General features: G+C 37.0%; 1 protein-coding gene across 1 annotated transcript in view; it reads left to right on the forward strand.

Moving 5' to 3' along the window:
• The window catches only part of LOC121381936 (cytochrome P450 3A14-like), a 35,283-nt gene extending 19,032 nt beyond the window's left edge, over positions 1-16,251 (forward strand). Inside the window, exons 9-14 of the mRNA XM_041511360.1 lie at positions 4,420-4,525; positions 6,663-6,820; positions 12,199-12,287; positions 12,864-13,001; positions 13,574-13,736; positions 15,358-16,251. Coding sequence (XP_041367294.1) covers positions 4,420-4,525; positions 6,663-6,820; positions 12,199-12,287; positions 12,864-13,001; positions 13,574-13,736; positions 15,358-15,432 — 729 coding nt within the window. The 3' untranslated portion in view covers positions 15,433-16,251. The remainder of the gene's footprint in view (positions 1-4,419; positions 4,526-6,662; positions 6,821-12,198; positions 12,288-12,863; positions 13,002-13,573; positions 13,737-15,357) is intronic.
• Positions 16,252-17,837: the final 1,586 nt, after the last annotated feature.

Here is a 17,837-nt window from a genome sequence, read left to right on the forward strand (position 1 = left end):
TATCCTGTCTGTGGAATGGTACATATAAAATATCCCTTGCTACTAATGAAAAAATTTAGCGAGTTTCATCTCTATGACTGTGTCAAAATTACCAAATGTTTGACATCCAACAGACGATTATTAATAAATCAATGTGCTCTAGTAGTGTCGTTAAACAAAACAAACGTTTTTGTTTGTTTGGATACTCTAGGAGAGTGGCTGATATGGTAGAAGTTGGACACTCTAGCCCAATTACTGTAGATCTGTTAAACGCTTAACAAGGATAATTAAAAATATGTTGCCCGGACCGCTAGCCATAGTTATAAAATAATTGAATGTGGTATACCTTTTTGACCATTTACATATTAGCTTTCTTACCGAATTGTGCTTGAATTATAATTTGGAGCAAAACTAACGTATTTCCCTGATATTTCACACATGATTTTATCTGACCATACATTGATTTTACAACATTTACAAGCTTACTATTTAATCCTAATTTATACATTTTTAGCCACAATGCCTTATTCTTAACTGTATGAAATGCTTTACTAAAGTCAATGAAAGCACAATAGAGTCTTTTCTTACTGCCAAGCATAATAGTTATAAGACTGCAGAGCAAAAATAGCGTCCACTGTGCTAAAACCGGGCTTAAACCCAAAATGTGCATCAGATATAATATTGTAGGTTGAACTCACATTCAATAATCTATTGTTTAAAATTGTTGTGAACAATTTTGATAAGTGGCTCATGAAAATGATACCTCTATAATTATTTACATCGTTTTTATCACCCTTTTTAAACACAGGAATAATTGTGCCATTGCACCAATTTTCTGGAAAGATGCCAGAGTCTAAAATAACATTAAAAAGTTTACATAGTATAGGCAGCATTATATCTTTACATTCAGCGAAAAACTCATATAATAGGCCATCAATGCCGGGGCTTTTGTTACGCTTAGCTTTGCTTAACACATATAGGATATCATGTTCGGCAATACGCTTATCTAATTCTTCGTATAAAGCTTGGTTATCTTCATTAGTGCAATCGTTAGTCTCTTGTGTATCATCGTTTTGTGTAGAGCAAGCGAGGTATTTAAAGTGATTCATAAATGTCTTTATTGTTATATCACAGTTATGGCCTTTTTTAGATTTACTAAATTTTTTGTAAAATGCTTTAGGGTTATGTTTCCTAAGAGTACCAATCATATTTCCTTCCTGCATTAGGTAAGATGAACGCAGTTTCTTTTGTAACACTTTGTACTTATTTTTAGCATCTGATCGCTTGAATCTATTTAAATGGCTACGGTTGTAATTGAATTGCCGGAGAGCGCACATATACCTGTTGTTTATCTGCAATCAAACAAAGAATTCTAGACCAAGCTATGCAATATATTAGGAGTGAAATTGATATTTCGCCAAAATGTATTATGTACAAATATTTTACAGATACATTCAATCTGCAATTTTATTTACGGAAACCACTAACAGTACTTTATAGAAAATATGTGTCAAAATTTAGAATGTCATCTCATATGTTAGCAATTGAAACTGGCAGATATAGTCATACACAGCGACATGATAGATTATGTTGTCACTGTTGTTATGGAAGATGAGTTTCATTTTATTTTAAAATGCCCCTTATATACTGATTTGAGAAAAAAATACATTAAACCTTATTACTGGAAAAACCCATAATTTTTAAGCTACTGCAATTATATAATGTACAAAATTCTAAAACTTTATGTAAGTTTGAAAAATATTAATGTCAAGCAGTTAAATTAAGAAAAGAAGTTTTTAAAGGCATTTTCGGTATATGTGTAGTTTATTTGTTTTATGTGACATGTATGTTTTCTTGTTTATTGAAGTTTGTTCTCCTGTGGTTATGTATTTTTGTTTATATATGAACAGATGAGCTGTAAAGCTTAATGTGAATAAAGAACTTGTATAACTTTGTGCATTCCTCATTGAACCAAGGCTTGTGTTCACGGACAGAACAGAACAGAACAGAACAGAACTTTATTTCACTCAAAGCCACCATCCGGTGGCATCAGAGGAGTACATTATATACATTATATATACATATACACGCATACGTTAAGTGACAAGTTTTTATAACAAACAAATAAGTAAGATTAAACTATATAAAATGGGTTTTCAGGAGGTAAAGTGATTATTTATAATATTAATAAGTTCACAAAGCTTTTTAAGGATGCTGATACGTTTACAGTTAAACAGTTCTCTAAATCTAATTACATTTGGTCTAATAACATAGTATGGCTTTAGTAATCTTTTTCGTTCCTTGTTAAATTTATCACAAATAAAAATATAATGAAACTCATCTCCGATATCACCTATATTACATAATGTACATGTTCTATCTTCTTTTGGAACATTGGACCACATGCCCTTTTCAGTTGGTAAGACATGATTAGATATACGAAATCGGAGAAAAGTGGTATAATTTTTCCTGTTACGTATATCAAACGATACCGCGTTTGTTAGTGGGTACTGAGCAGTTGTTACCTATTCGAGTTTCGCACTTACATGTCTCGTCAAATATATCATGTAACACCCCTGTTAGATTATTTACACACTCATTAATAGAAGTCTTTTTAAGAATAAGGTCGTCAATACAAGCACTTAGTTCTTCTTGACCGGCCTCGGTGGAACAGTGGTTAAACCATCGGACTACAGGCTGGTAGGTACAGGGTTCGCAGCCCGGTACCGGCTCCAACCCAGAGCGACTTATTAAGGGCTCAATGGGTAGGTGTAAGGCCACTACACCCTCTTCTCTCTCACTAACCACTAACCAACTAACAACTAACCCACTGTCCTGAACAGACAGCCCAGATAGCTGAGGTGTGTGCCAAGGACAGCGTGCTTGAACCGTAATTGGATATAAGCACGAAAATAAGTTGAAATGAAATAGTTCTTCTTGTTTAAACATAGCATTGTTAAGTGTTGTTTCTTTTTTATCATCATTCCACTCATATACATATGTTCTGCTTGCCTTTTTACAAGTACATGTACATTCATTTATACCATACGGTTTTCTTAATAACATGAATACAGGTGCGTGAAAATATATCCCTGCCAAACTGTACCCGGGCTTAAAGTGGGCTAGCCTGTTTTATATCCCAGGGTATAAATTGTACTAGCACAGAATATACCCCAGGGTCTAAAACAGGCTAGCCCAGAATATACCTCTCTAGTCCAGATTATTTATTTGTTTATTTTGTATACTAGGTTAGTAATAAAAATGAGGGTTAGGGTTAAGGATAGGGATATAAAACAGGCTAGCCCACTTTAACCCCGGGTATAGTTTGGCAGGGGGTATATTTTGGGCTGTTACACGGGAGTCGCTATTTTGTGTTGTTTTGTGTTGTGTCGCTGTATTGCGACTGATGATATATTGGTTGATAATGCTATGATTGGTTATAGTGGTTGTTACGTGTTGATGTTGTTGCTATGCAATCTGATTACACATAGGAGTACACGCAATACTGTTAGATCTACCAGTAGATCTAACAGTATTGCGTGTACTCCCATGTCCAGGTGATATTTCATCTATAAATAACAATTTAAATATCGACCAATTACACTGCGCCTTTTATAGCGTTATTCGGGAGTATACAAATTCTAAAAATATCGAGCGAGACTATTTATGCAATAGGCGAACTTGTTGGTCTATTTCAACATTAAAAAACAGGGGGAAAAGTGCAGTAATAAACTCTGGATTGTATACTAGTATAAACAGATTTTATGGCTATACCATCACCGGGTTTTTTCATCTTGAAACGAATTTTATATAAAACTTTATATTGAATTTAGTTTCCGGTATGGATGGATGGAATTATTTAACGGGCACATTCAGAGCAAGCTGTTGTAGCGCACGCCTGTCCTGGGCACAGGTGTCGGCCCCGGCCGGCTCCTCCGACCAGGACAACTTTCCGGCATACTTCGTAATTCACCCGAATCATTTCGTGTACCCTCGGCATTATCCCGAATGTTTTCCCGAATGTTTTCAAATTCAAATTCAAATTCTTTTCAAATCACAGGCATGATTTTGCAAGTAAGGTTGTGATTGATCGAATGAAAGGTCAGCTGGACATGAACTCCAACGGGGTGCTGTTAGATCCACAGGTAATAGTAATTAACCAGTGGACCTAATTTTAAAAATTAGATTGGTTGCTTTGTTGATGTAGTAATTGTGATGATGTGATTGTGAGTTTTGGTGTGGTATGATTCTGGTGTAGATGTTGATGTGATGACGTTGTTGTGATGTTAATGAAATGGTGTGTTTGTGATGTTGATGCATATGTGTGATGTGGTTGTGATGTTGATGTATATGTGATATTGTGGTTGTGATATTGATATAGATGTGATGGCGTCGTTGTGATATTGATGTAGATGTGATATTGTTATTGTGTTGTTCCAGACTCGGATAGACATGTTACAGTTGATGTTGAACACGCACAAAGACCACGAAATGGAGGAGGAAGATTTCAATAATGACCTTGACCTCGACGCATGGAAAAAGAGAGGTAATTCGTGCACAAAAAGTAGAAAATTGTCGGTTATCTGCCATTAGCACTAAAACAATAGTTGACGATGACGATTAGCACGGGCGTAGTAAGGTGCCAAAAAGTGACACACACACACACACACACACACACAAACAAATACATATAAAAAACCATCGCTACTGCTGCAAAGTTTATGTGGGGTGGGGGGGGGGGTGGGGAGGTGGGAGGTGGGGCACATGCTCCCTTTCCATTCCCCGCTTCCTACGCCAGTGATTGTGTCCAATTCATCTTCAGATCCGAGATCTTCACTGGAGTTTACATTGATAGTACAGCAAATCCAGTGGTGGATTATAACGAGTAAAGGGAGAAGATGCACATGGTTTCCACATCTTGATTGATGTCCACCCTCCCTCGAAAAAGAAGAAGAAAAAAAACCTCACAAACAAAAACAAGACTAATTTTACCCATTCCCCCAAAACAAAAAAACCAAACACGAAAACCTAAACCAAACCAAAATGCATTGGGTCACCAACCTCATACAAACGGCATGACCTGTTTTGGATAAGGGGCGGGACGTAGCCAAGAGGTAAAATGCTCGCTTGATGCACAGTCGGTCTAAGATCGATCCCTGTCGGTGTGCCTATTGGGCTATATCTCGCTCTAGCCAGTGCACCAAGACTGGTATATCAAAGGCCATGGTATATGCTATCCTGTCTGTGGGATGGTGCATATAAAATATCCCTTGCTACTAATGGAAAACTTTAGCGAGTTTCATCTCTATGACTGTGTCAAAATTACCATATGTTTGACATCCAATAGCCGATTATTAATAAATCAGTGTGCTCTAGTGGTGTCGTTAAACAAAACAAATTTTTGTTTTGTTTGGATACTCTAAGAGAGTGTCTGATATGGTAGAAGTTGGACACTCTAGCCCAATTACTGTAGATCTGTTAAACGCTTAACAAGGATAATTAAAAATATGTTGCCTGGACATTAAAACCGCTGGCCATAGTTATAAAATAATTGAATGTGGTATACCTTTGTGACCATTTACATATTAGCTTTCTTACCGAATTGTGCTTGAATTATAATCTGGAGCAAAACTAACGTGTTTCTGGAGGTTTGGTCTTTGTAGTAGCTCAAAATCAATTTCATACCAATCGAAGATGGTACATATACTGAAATGTTAAAAATTACATTTCTTTCAGGTCTGTATGATACTGATCATTTAAAATAACATTCTTTCCTTTTAGGTCTGCATGATACTGAAATTTTAAAATTATTTTCCTTTTCTTTCAGGTCTGCATTATACTGAAATTTTAAAATTACATTCCTTTTCTTTCAGGTCTGCATTATACTGAATTTTAAAAATACATTCCTTTTTTCAGGTCTGCATTATACTGAATTTTTAAAATTACATTCCTTTCCTTTCAGGTCTGCATGACACTGAAATTTTAAAATTACATTCCTTTCCTTTCAGGTCTGCATTATACTGAATTTTTAAAATTACATTTAAAAAAAAAAAAAATACTGCATGATACTGAATTTTAAAAAGTACATTCCTTTTCTTTCAAGTCTGCATGATACTGAATTAATTTGTTTCTTACATTCCTTTCCTTTTAGGTTTGCATGATACTGAAATTTAAAAATTATCTTCCTTTCCTTCCAGGTCTGCATGGTACTGAACATTTTAAATGATACTCCTTTCCTTACAGGTCTTCATGATACTGACCGGCCTCGGTGGCGTCGTGGCAGGCCATCGGTCTACATGCTGGTAGGTACTGGGTTCGGATCCCAGTCGAGCCATGGGATTTTTAATCCAGATACCGACTCCAAACCCTGAGTGAGTGCTCCGCAAGGCTCAATGGGTAGGTGTAAACCACTTGCACCGACCAGTGATCCATAACTGGTTCAACAAAGGCCATGGTTTGTGCTATCCTGCCTGTGGGAAGCGCAAATAAAAGATCCCTTGCTGCTAATCGGAAGAGTAGCCCATGTAGTGGCGACAGCGGGTTTCCTCTCAAAATCTGTGTGGTCCTTAACCATATGTCTGACGCCATATAACCGTAAATAAAATGTGTTGAGTGCGTCGTTAAATAAAACATTTCTTTCTTTCTTTCATGATACTGATTAAAAAAAAAAAAAATCTTTTTAGGTCTGGATGATACTGAAATTTCCGCAAACGCGGTGATCTTCATGTTGGCGGGTTACGACACGACGTCTAGCGCGTTGTCGTTCAGTTCTTATAGCCTCGCTACAAACCCCGACATCCAGGACAAGGTCATTGAAGAAATAGACCGTGTGCTGGGAAAGGTGAGTTCCAGATTTGATTTAACTTAAAGGCACTCAGTCACGGATGGCTGACCTACTTAATGACCCATGAATAGACCTCTTTCACATTCCACTGCGCATATCCGTGTCGCGGAGCAATTCGTGGACGCTAACCGTGAACTCACGCGAGATCTCGCAAAAATAGCCCTGTATGTATACAAGTTGGGGGACATAGACAATGGGAGGCCAAGCAATAGAAATGTGAATATCTCCATGATTAATTATTCTATTGGTAGGGAACCCGATAATTCTGTCGACATCCAACAAAGATATATTGGAGACATTTGTGAATTATTGCTTATCACGAAATAAAAAAATATTTTGTTGTTAACGCCCGAGAAACCACCAGTTCGGATCCGGACACAATAAATAAATGAGCTGAAATAATATTAATGTGTGCGCGCGTGTATGTATCCAGATATTTATTGTATTTAACATGATTTAAATATTTATAAAGCATTATATGGATAAATACATTCAGGATTCTTGTCGGGATATCTTTTCACCCAATTATTAAAAATTTTGTTCGGTATTTGGAATAAAATTAAATGATACATATGCAATTTGAGCTACGGTACTATAAAACATTAGAATCAGGCCCATAGGAACGATATCTGGAGTTGGGGGTGGGGGGGGGGGGCACAATCTTTAGTGGAGGGACACAGTCTAGTTGGGGAGGGGGAGGGGGGCAAAGCCATATTTTAACCCGGGTTTATAAAAGAAGGGCTACAGCCCCCCACCCCCCACCCCCCCTCCCGGCTTCTCGGTTGCTACCGACCTGAGAATGGTCAGAAATGTAACTGTATTTCATATACAGCTATTTATATTCGAAGCAAAATTATTTAGCCTAAGAAACATGTAAGTTTTATTCATAACAGATTAGACTAGCCGACAGCTTGATAATATGGCTACAAACTCAGGATGGTATTTTTATGATAAACTTATGAGGGTTTATTATGCGCAGTCATAAGGTACTTTGAACGTTTGAATGTTGGAAGCAAACATATTAAGTAATGCCTCGGATGACCGACAATCAACAAAATTAAACAGGCCAAGCCTGAAGTTAAGCCGAAATAATTAAAATGGTGAATGAAAAAGAAGAAATAGGATCTAATAAATAAATATATATTTTTAAAACATCGTAAATACCAGATATTTCATATGAAGTTGTATATGGCTAATATAACTGATTGTGAAGTGTACATAAAGAAAGAATCAAACAAACAAAAGAAAATAAATTGAATAATAAATAAATAAATAAATAAATACATGTAAATATATATTTTTTAACCTTCGTAAATACCAGATATTTAAAATGAAGGTGAATGTGACTGATATAACTGACAGTAAAAAGTAAATAAAGGAAATAAATAAATAAAATAAAATAAATAAATAAATAAAATAAGATAAATAAATAATAAATAGATGAAGTAGTCTTTGAGGGAACGTTACACAAGTGATGGCAATGTTGACAGCTGAGGAACTTGAACGTGCTTTAGGCATGCTTCAAGTCGGCATTTCGAGTAGTCATCGCACAGCGGTTTGGATGCCACCATTCAACAATCACTACAATCACTACAACATGAGTGGAATGCTATCCCCAGAACACTATTCGCAGACTTATAGGGTCGATGAGAAAACTTTGCATGGCTTGTGTTGCTGCAGATGGTGGTCATAGGCCCTATTGACTTTTCATTGTGACCCCACGTGTCTTTCAAACTAATCAATATATATATATATATATATATATATATATATATATATATATATATATATATATATATATATATATAAACTAACAGGCAAAAGAAACTTATCACCTTGTTCAGTAGGTCCATAAAGAAAAACCAAGACAGATGTGATCTATATGATGATTATTTTACTGAAAGGAATCATTTTCCAATGTCTTTACAAAAAAGTATTGCCATATCGATAGTGCACTTGCCATAAGGCCGAGCGAAAGAGACATGAGGTCAACATTAAACATTACACAATCAGAGTCCCTTCAAAAGGTGCTTCTAAAGTCAAATCATGGGAATTCTGCGCCAAACATCCAACAAAACCTGTTCAAGCTGCTGCTGTCGATTTGCTGGGGGAGGTACGCGTTATCTCAACTGTCGATCAAGATGATCCCAGAGATGCTCTATTGGATTCATGTCTGGAGAACATGATGGCCAAGGCAATACTTTGACGTTAACGTTGTTGACATAATCCTGAACAAGTCTGGCTGTATGAGGTCGTGCACTGTCTTGCTGCAAAAGGGTACCCGTAGGCTGTTGACGCAAGAATGGCACTACAACAGGTCGCAACACTTCATCCCTGTATCTTTGACCAGTCAGGTTTCCACGAATGATGAGAAGCCTTGTTGTCCGTTGACCGCAAACACCGCCCCATACCATGACGCCGCCACCACCAAAAGGGTGCACATCTTGGATGCAGTTCGGCGCCAGTCGCTCTCCCCTACATCGATAAACACGAACTAGGCCATCATTTCGGAACATGTTGAAGCGACTTTCACCCGTGAACAGCGCCCTTTCCCAATCACGCCGCTGCCACCGACGTACAGTTCGTGCCCACTGTAATCTGCGTTGACGGTGTAGAGGGGTCAAGGCCATTCCACGGAAGGGGCGGAAAGCTCTGATACCAGCCTTGCGGAGTCGTCGTAAAACTGTTCGTCTGCTGATGGGGTGTCCCAGTGCCGTCGCTGCCGTTGACATCGCCGTCACGAATCGGTTCCGCAGGTGTATTGTCCGGATGTAGCGGCCTTCAGATGGCGTTGTGACCCTTGGTCTTCCCGATCTTGCACGGTCTTGTGCCTGGCCTGTCTGCTGATAACGGCTCAACAAGTTGCTGATGGCGGCTTGATTGCAGTTGAAGGTTCTTGCAATGTGCCGTTGAAAGGCCCCCATATCGGCCATACCGATAGCTCTGTTGCGTTCTGCTTGGGTAAGTCTCGGCATCTCTCTGATGTTCTTTTTGATACTGCTTCCTTGCTTTGTCCCACACCGGTATTTATGCAACAATCATGCACGAGCATTTTTAACAAATTCAAATTATGCTGTTTTTCACATTTTTCATGACTGCACGAAATTCACTAAATCCGGAAACAGGATGTGTTTTGGCGAATGTTTTCTCATTACTTTCAAACTTATTGCAGTATCTTTAATTCAAATAAACTTATTTTAAAAGTGATATGTTTCTTTTGCCTGTTTGTTGATATATATATATATATATATATATATATATATATATATATATATATATATATATATATATATATATATAGGTATATATATAGTTATAGTTATATAGTAAATAATTTGTGGATAGACATGTAGCATTGATTATTAGTTGTACGACTGTCTTTTAATGAAACGATAAGGGGAAAATAGAGCTGTATAAAGGTCTATGTGAGGTAAGGGTTTTGTTGGGTTTTTTAGGAGGAAAGGGAGGCATATTTTATTAAATTTTAAATACTGATACATGTGGAAAATTAAACATCATTGGAAATCTGCGTGAATATTTAACTATAATTCTAACTGTTAAAAGTAGCAAACACATTCCACTTAAGTTAATTTTGTTGTATGAATCTTTTAATTTTGTGTTGTTAGAACCCTTGGCAGACGGCTCCAGAGACTTCGTCTAAATTAATGTTTCACTACTTTTGGTCTTAAGCCATTCCGATGTAAACTTTAGTAGACCGTTTTTCGCAGCCATTTTACCATCTTATACGAAATATGTACGTTAGTCGCTAGAGATTTACAGCTCCTATGACGCTGATGACAACTGTCGATCATGCCCTCCCCCCCCCCCAATTTGTAAATAGCTTGGATAGTCTAATTTGGCAAGGATCGTTACTGTTTGCAGGCATGCGCAATGGGAATGTGAAAGAGGTATATTGCAATGCAACTCTATAATGAAAAAAATTTAAAATTCGAATTACAACATGTTCAGTTTTAAACCCATACTAGCCATCCTTACCATATATATATATATATAATTTCTTTTGTGAATATGTTAAAAAAAAAAATTCATAACAATTCACCATCAAACTATATAAATTAAATACCATTTTTAATACGGGGGTGACGACAAAATGCTAGACCAGCCAATGTATGCAACTGCACTTGCATTGTTTCTGAAATAATCGATAATAATGATGTACATGGAGACTAAAGGTAAAATTGTGCGAGCTTTACTTTGGCTGTTCCACCAGTTGTCTTCACACCTGTATCAAAAGCGTTTATTGATTTAACCTATGCAATTTGATGGTACTATAATTTGTAAAGAAACTTTTTAATTTACAGTGAATTTTTTTTTCTCCAAAAATGTTACTTGAGTTGGTTTTGGTTTAAAACTGACTAATATTTTTTTTTATATGAATTTTAACTTGATTCATAATTCATCGGTTCCTTTTTGACACAAATGGACACGTTATGTTTAATGTGAAAGGAAATGAACTAATAGACAATTATCACATGCTTGGTAAGGGAAGGGGTCGGGGACGGTAGTGTTATTTTATGTATGTATGTATGTATGTATGTCGAGGTTGACTGTTACATATATAAATATTAATGCACTGGCGCAGGGGATAATTAACTCCTTTCTGGCCTCACAAATTGTCCCATGCCATTGCTGGGACTCGAACCTGTGGCACCGAATCACCTGCAAATTGCAGACTAACCACGATGCGTTCTGAGCTATCCAGACACCCATAAAAAAGGATGCTGTTTAACCCAACCACATGCATGGGGCCTACAATCTACGCGGTCGATCCCGCTTACGTGCATGACACAGTGGGCAGACCTGGCACTAGCTAGTATGTATTGATGTATGAATATCTATATATTGCATGCATGTCGTATTTGACTATTACCTACATATATATTAACACACGGGCACAGGGGATAACTAAATCCTTTATGACCTCACAAATTGCCTCATGCCGTTGCTGGGACTCGAACCTGTAGCACCGAATCGCCCGCAACTTGCAGACTTGCCACGATACGTTCTGCGCTATCCAGACATCTATAAAAAGGATGCTTTTTAACTCAACCATATGCATGGGGCCTACAAGCCATGCGGTCGATCCTACTTACGTGCATGACACAGTGGGCAGACCTGGCACTAGCCAGTGCTGGGACTCAAAGCTGTGGTACCGAACCGCCCGCAGACATCCATTAAAAGGATGCTGTTTTACTCAACCATATGCATAGGGCCTACAAGCTACGTGGTCTATCCCGCTTACGTGCATGAAACAGTGGGCATGTATGTGTTTGTGTGGGTGTGCGTGTTTATGCAGGTCATACATATGTCACTGTCTCTCTGTTATTCTGTCATATCCTATGTATTTACTGCAGGATATTCCAACCTATGACAATGTATTGAAGCTTACCTACCTGGATATGTTTTTCTCTGAAGTCCTTCGAATGTATCCACCTGGTGTCAGGTAAATTTTATATATGTTAGAAATCGTGATGAACATATTAATACACACATACAATTATTCGCAAACACACACATGCAGAAATTTACTTTGATAATTATTAAAAAGTTTGTTTTGTTTACCAACACAAATGGAGTACATTGATTTATTAATCATCAGGTATTGGATTTAATATTTAATAATTCTGACATGTATTGCTAGAGGGAACCATCTACATTTTTTCCATTAGCAGAAAATTATATTTTATATGCACTTTCCCACAGACTGGATAGCACATACCACCGCCTTTGATATACCAGTCGTGGTATACTGGCTGAAATGAGAAATAGCCCAATGGTTTCATTGAGAGGTATCAATCCTAGATCGACCGCGCATCAGATTACTGTTAGAGGAAACTAGAAGCTCCACAATCCTGCGCTTTCTATTTCTCGTAGGATAATATATATATATATATATATATATACATACATATATATATATATATATATATATATATATATATATATATATATATATATATATATATATATATATATATATATATATATATATATATATATATATATTCATTATTGGCAGACTTAACCGCGAGGCTAAAGACACAGTTGAGATCAATGGCGTCACTATTGAAAAGGGAATGGATGTACACGTGGCGGTGTACGCGGTCCACTACCTGGAGGAATACTGGCTAGACCCTCAGACATTCGACCCTGAACGGTGAGGAGAGCTAACGTATTATTTTCAATGATAACACCTCTACCAATTATTCTAGTTTTACTTACCACCTGTTTAAGCTACATTTTGTAGGGTGCAGGCTGGCTTTTGCCCGAATTAAACAACAATGCCCGAATCTGGATAACAACATTTATTCGTATTAGCATTGCTACCAAATAGCTATATAAGGTTGCAAATGATTCACTGAGCATTTGTACGTGGATTACAACTAATGTTGAGGGTAGAATGATGGAAATACAGGGCAAAATGGGATCTGGTTAGCTAATTTTGCAAGAATATCTGTATAATTTTTGCCAGAATTTGAGGTTTTGCTTCAGCACCCCCTACCCTCTGTATCGTACGCTTATGCAACTACGTTTAAAAAGTAAATTATCAAGCTCATATAGAGTATATTTTTACCCCTTAGAAGTGGACCTCACTGTTTAATTAAATATATACATGTATTTTATTGTATGCATGTGTGTGTGTCTGCGCGTGTGTGTATTTGAGTGTATGTATTGGATGAGACTTTAATAAAACACAGGTTATATTGATAATGTTTCTTTTGTACTTAGCTTTACACCAGAGAACAAAGCTAACAGGAACCCATATTGCTATCTGCCGTTTGGAAACGGACCGCGGAACTGTATAGGAATGCGACTAGCTCAAATGGAGGCCAAGTTTGCGCTGATTCGTATACTGCAGAACTTTAAGTTCGCCACCGGACCAGAGACGTTGGTGAGTCTTTATAGATAACTATACTCTTTACCAAATGTCAAGTAAGTTATTTATATCAATTTATTTACATACTTGCTAAAATACTGTATAAATGTCTACATAAACAAGTACTATAGTATTCATTTTTTGTTAAATATAAATGTTAAATATTTTTTCTTACACACCCGTTACTGAGAACACCATGCGTTATTTTTTATAACACATAGCACATACGTGTTATACCAATTTCAAGACATACGACTGGCTGCTCCTAGGTGATGACCAGATCACCAATGCCATACGTCCAATAAAAAAGAGCATGGTGGAAATCGATTTAACTGTGACGTATAGTTAATCTGGCAATAGTGTGTCTGTGACGCGTAAGTCAGCTACAAGTGCAAAGAGTTGTAAATATCTTTTAGTCGATAAAGATATTAAAATTTGCTTAAAACCTGGTTTTTGAGAATATGTAAGAAATAGAATAATACATTCGTGTCTGTTAGATACCATTTATCTCACAACTCGTTGTTTAAAAACGTATCAAAACTCCTCTTTTGCTCGTTAGATACATTTTAGAACAATTCGTTGTGAGATAAATGATATCTAATGGCCACTCATGTATTCTTCTCTATTTATATCAAATTCTTTACATGCTAGCATTTTATGAAAGTATACGTTTTGTTGTACTCCATGAAACTGAAGCAGGCCTACACGCTTAGCAGTACTTTATGAAAGTAAAATAATACCTTCTGCAGTACCGACTGAAAGTGAATGACTAATTTACTGGTAACCAACTTACAGTCTATCATGAGTACATTATAAACATGGTAAGCATTGCTATGCGAAAATGAAGTACGTCAGTACTTTATGAACAGGAAAGAAAACTCTGTTAAAAGTTGAAGTTTGTTTTGTTTAACGACATCACTAAAGCACATTTATTAATTAATCATCGGCTATTGGATGTCAAGCGTTTGGTAATTCTGACTCGTATTCATCAGTGGAAACCCGCAACATATTTCCTAATGCAGCAAGGGACCTTTTATATGCACTTTCCCACAGACAGGATAGCACATACCACGACTTTTGATATACCAGTCGTGGTGCACTGGCTGGAAAGAGAAATAGCCCAATTAAAGTTCAGGCACGTCTCTCCCAGGTACAGTCTCTAACTTCGACAGTGACCATGTATATAGAAAGAATACAATATAGATATTTGTAAACAAACACCAGGGGTAAAACAGAACAGTCAGAATGGTTCGTGCATGGGGCATTGGGAAGATATCCTTTGATAATATTATAGACTTCGAAATCTGGTTAAAAATGATAAAAGCATCTGATAAAAATATAATGAAATATGTTGTAATATGATGTTACATGACATTATTGTGCTTTCTTATTGAAAGTAACTGGGTTATTCATGTTAGAAATGTGTTAAATAACACTCAATGTTGACATGTATGGGACAGTCAGAGTTATAAATAATGCTCAAAGTCTAGAAATTTAGTTGCCATAAATAAATATACTCTTTACCAAATGTTAAGAAATGGTAATACTTTGCGAAAAACTAAAATATATTTATAAACAAGTGCATTGTATTCTGTTTACCAAATGTTAAATATTTATTGATTACTTTGTTTTCCAGATTCCAATTCCGTTGGGAAAAGGATTTCTTCTGCGTCCAGCAAAAGAACTTAAATTGCGTCTAGTGAAAAGGTGAAAGGTCATCGATCTATTTAATTACGTCATCAGACTCTATGGTTAGGTCATAAGACTACATGCATATGGTTAGGTCATAAGACTATGTGGTTAGGTCACTAGGACACAAAGACATATAGGTATTATGTATAAACTGTCTGGTTGTTGAGACTTTTTGTTATGTGTGTCCTTTTTGTTTTTGTTATTTGTGTTGGGTTTTTGTTTGGTCTTTGGTGGGAGGGGTTCTTGTATAGTTTTAAAAGTTAGAACCAAGTGATTGCCAAGAAATATATTTTCTTTACGGATTTTATATTTGTTTATCATTTACATCTAGAAACTTGAGAAAAGTGATGTAAAGGATTCTACTATATAACAATGTATGTAATAGTGATTGGTTATTTGTCTATGTATTGGCTAGTTGCTCCAGCATGGTTGGTTAAAATTACATTGGAATTGTTTTCACAGATATCCTAAAATTAATGAGGTCCAGGCCCAGTTTCAGTGGCAGGTCATTACTTCCCTTGAAATAATATTAGAAACCACAGCAGGATTGTGACCCCCTAAATTAGAACCCCAAACATCACGCTTAGTTGTCCCTTGCTATGTGTCAAACATTATTGTTTAGCTTATAATTGTGTTAAATAAGCCAGATGTTTTATCTGACGTTTTCTTAATGAAATCAAGTATGAACAATAATGTTGACATTAGCGCCCTACGATAGATGAACAAATCCTGCTCCCTCCTCGACCGTTCAGCTTACTTGTGATCCCTACTCGATATCACACAGGAACCGCCACTGTATTTGTTTGCATATAATGTGTATAATAAATATAATATTACAGTTTAGCTTGATTGTTGTTTGTAATGGACGTGTCCACACAAGGAGGTGACTTTCCTGAATGATTCACGAGCCCCCATGCATTGATCCAGGTAACAATCACAATGGACTTTCAATAATCACCGCGGTATGTGCTGTCTTGTTTTTGTGGGAAAGGGCATATAAAATATCCCTTGCTGCTAATGAAAAATTGTAACGGGATTCGTCTAAGATTACGAGACAAAAATTACAAAATGTTTAACTTTTAATGGCCGATGATTAATAAATCAATGTGCTCTAGTGTTGTCGTTAGTGTTTCAATAATCCAAGACTTCGGAAGATGTCAGCACGTGGACAGGGCACTGAGGTGTTGAGGGCAATGCGTGATGTTCAGAATTAAGGGGGACATTACCACATGCCCCCTCCCCTACCCACTTACAAAGACATACGTACTCACACACATACAAAGACACAATGATGTGTACAAATGGCTGACCACTTCCTCGTCCATAGGTCACAACTTGTATACAGAATAACACATGCACGCACGTGCGCATGCATGCACACACTATCTCTCTGACGAAAAGTTATTTTTTCGAACAGTGTAATCGTTATTTCAGTTTGTACATGTAATATAGTCGGTATATATTTCATGAAGGATTATAAAGTTCCATTCACAAAGTATCTGACATTGTGTAAATGGGCTCATTCAACTCTAAATAACAAATGTTAAATCAAGTAACCTGAATTTTCTGCCAATGAAACATGTACAACATAATTGTTAGTATTCTGTACAGGATATATACTCTCCCAAAAAAGAAACGCAAAAGTAGATTTTGTTTACACTGAGGGTGGGATTTAGCTCAGTCGGTTGAGTGTTCGCTTGAGGTGCTTGCGTCGCAGAGTGAACCACCTTAGTGGATCCATTCAGCTGATTATTTTTTCTCGTTCCAGTCAGTGCACCACAACTGAACAAAGGACATGGTATGTGCTTTACTGTATGTGGGAAAGTGCATATAAAAGACCCCTTGCTGCATTAGGAAAATATAGCGAGTTTCATCGGATGATTACGTGTCGGAATTGCCAAATGTTTAACATCCAATAGCCAATGATTAATTAATCAATGTGCTCCAGTGGTGTCGTTAAACGAAAGAAACTTTAACTTTGTTTACACTGAAAAGGTCCATTTAATAGATGAACGGAAAACAGGAGAATATTCACGTTACACACATATTCGCAGTTGACAGTTGTCGATAACGTCACATTTTCAGTTAAAGTTCCAGGACAAAACGGTATGCAGTCCGTCTCGTGTGCCCACCATGGGAGTCCAGAACTGCCTGACATCATCATACTATCCACTTCCTGTATGCAGTTTGCAGCATAACGTTTGTTCACTCGACATCTTCCATCAGCGCGACGAAGCAAAAAACGAGACTCGTCACTAAACCATACGCTTCTCCATCGCAGTTGAGGCCATACTCTATGGACTTGACACCACTGACGTCGTAGTCGACAATATTGTCGAGTCAAATTAACACCTCTGGCTCGAATACCTGCCTCACGTAGTCGGTTCCGCACCGTCTGAGCCGATATCCGACACAAACCCGGTA

This window comes from Gigantopelta aegis, chromosome 9 (genome assembly GCF_016097555.1).
Source record: "Gigantopelta aegis isolate Gae_Host chromosome 9, Gae_host_genome, whole genome shotgun sequence".
NCBI classification, from domain to species: domain Eukaryota; kingdom Metazoa; phylum Mollusca; class Gastropoda; order Neomphalida; family Peltospiridae; genus Gigantopelta; species Gigantopelta aegis.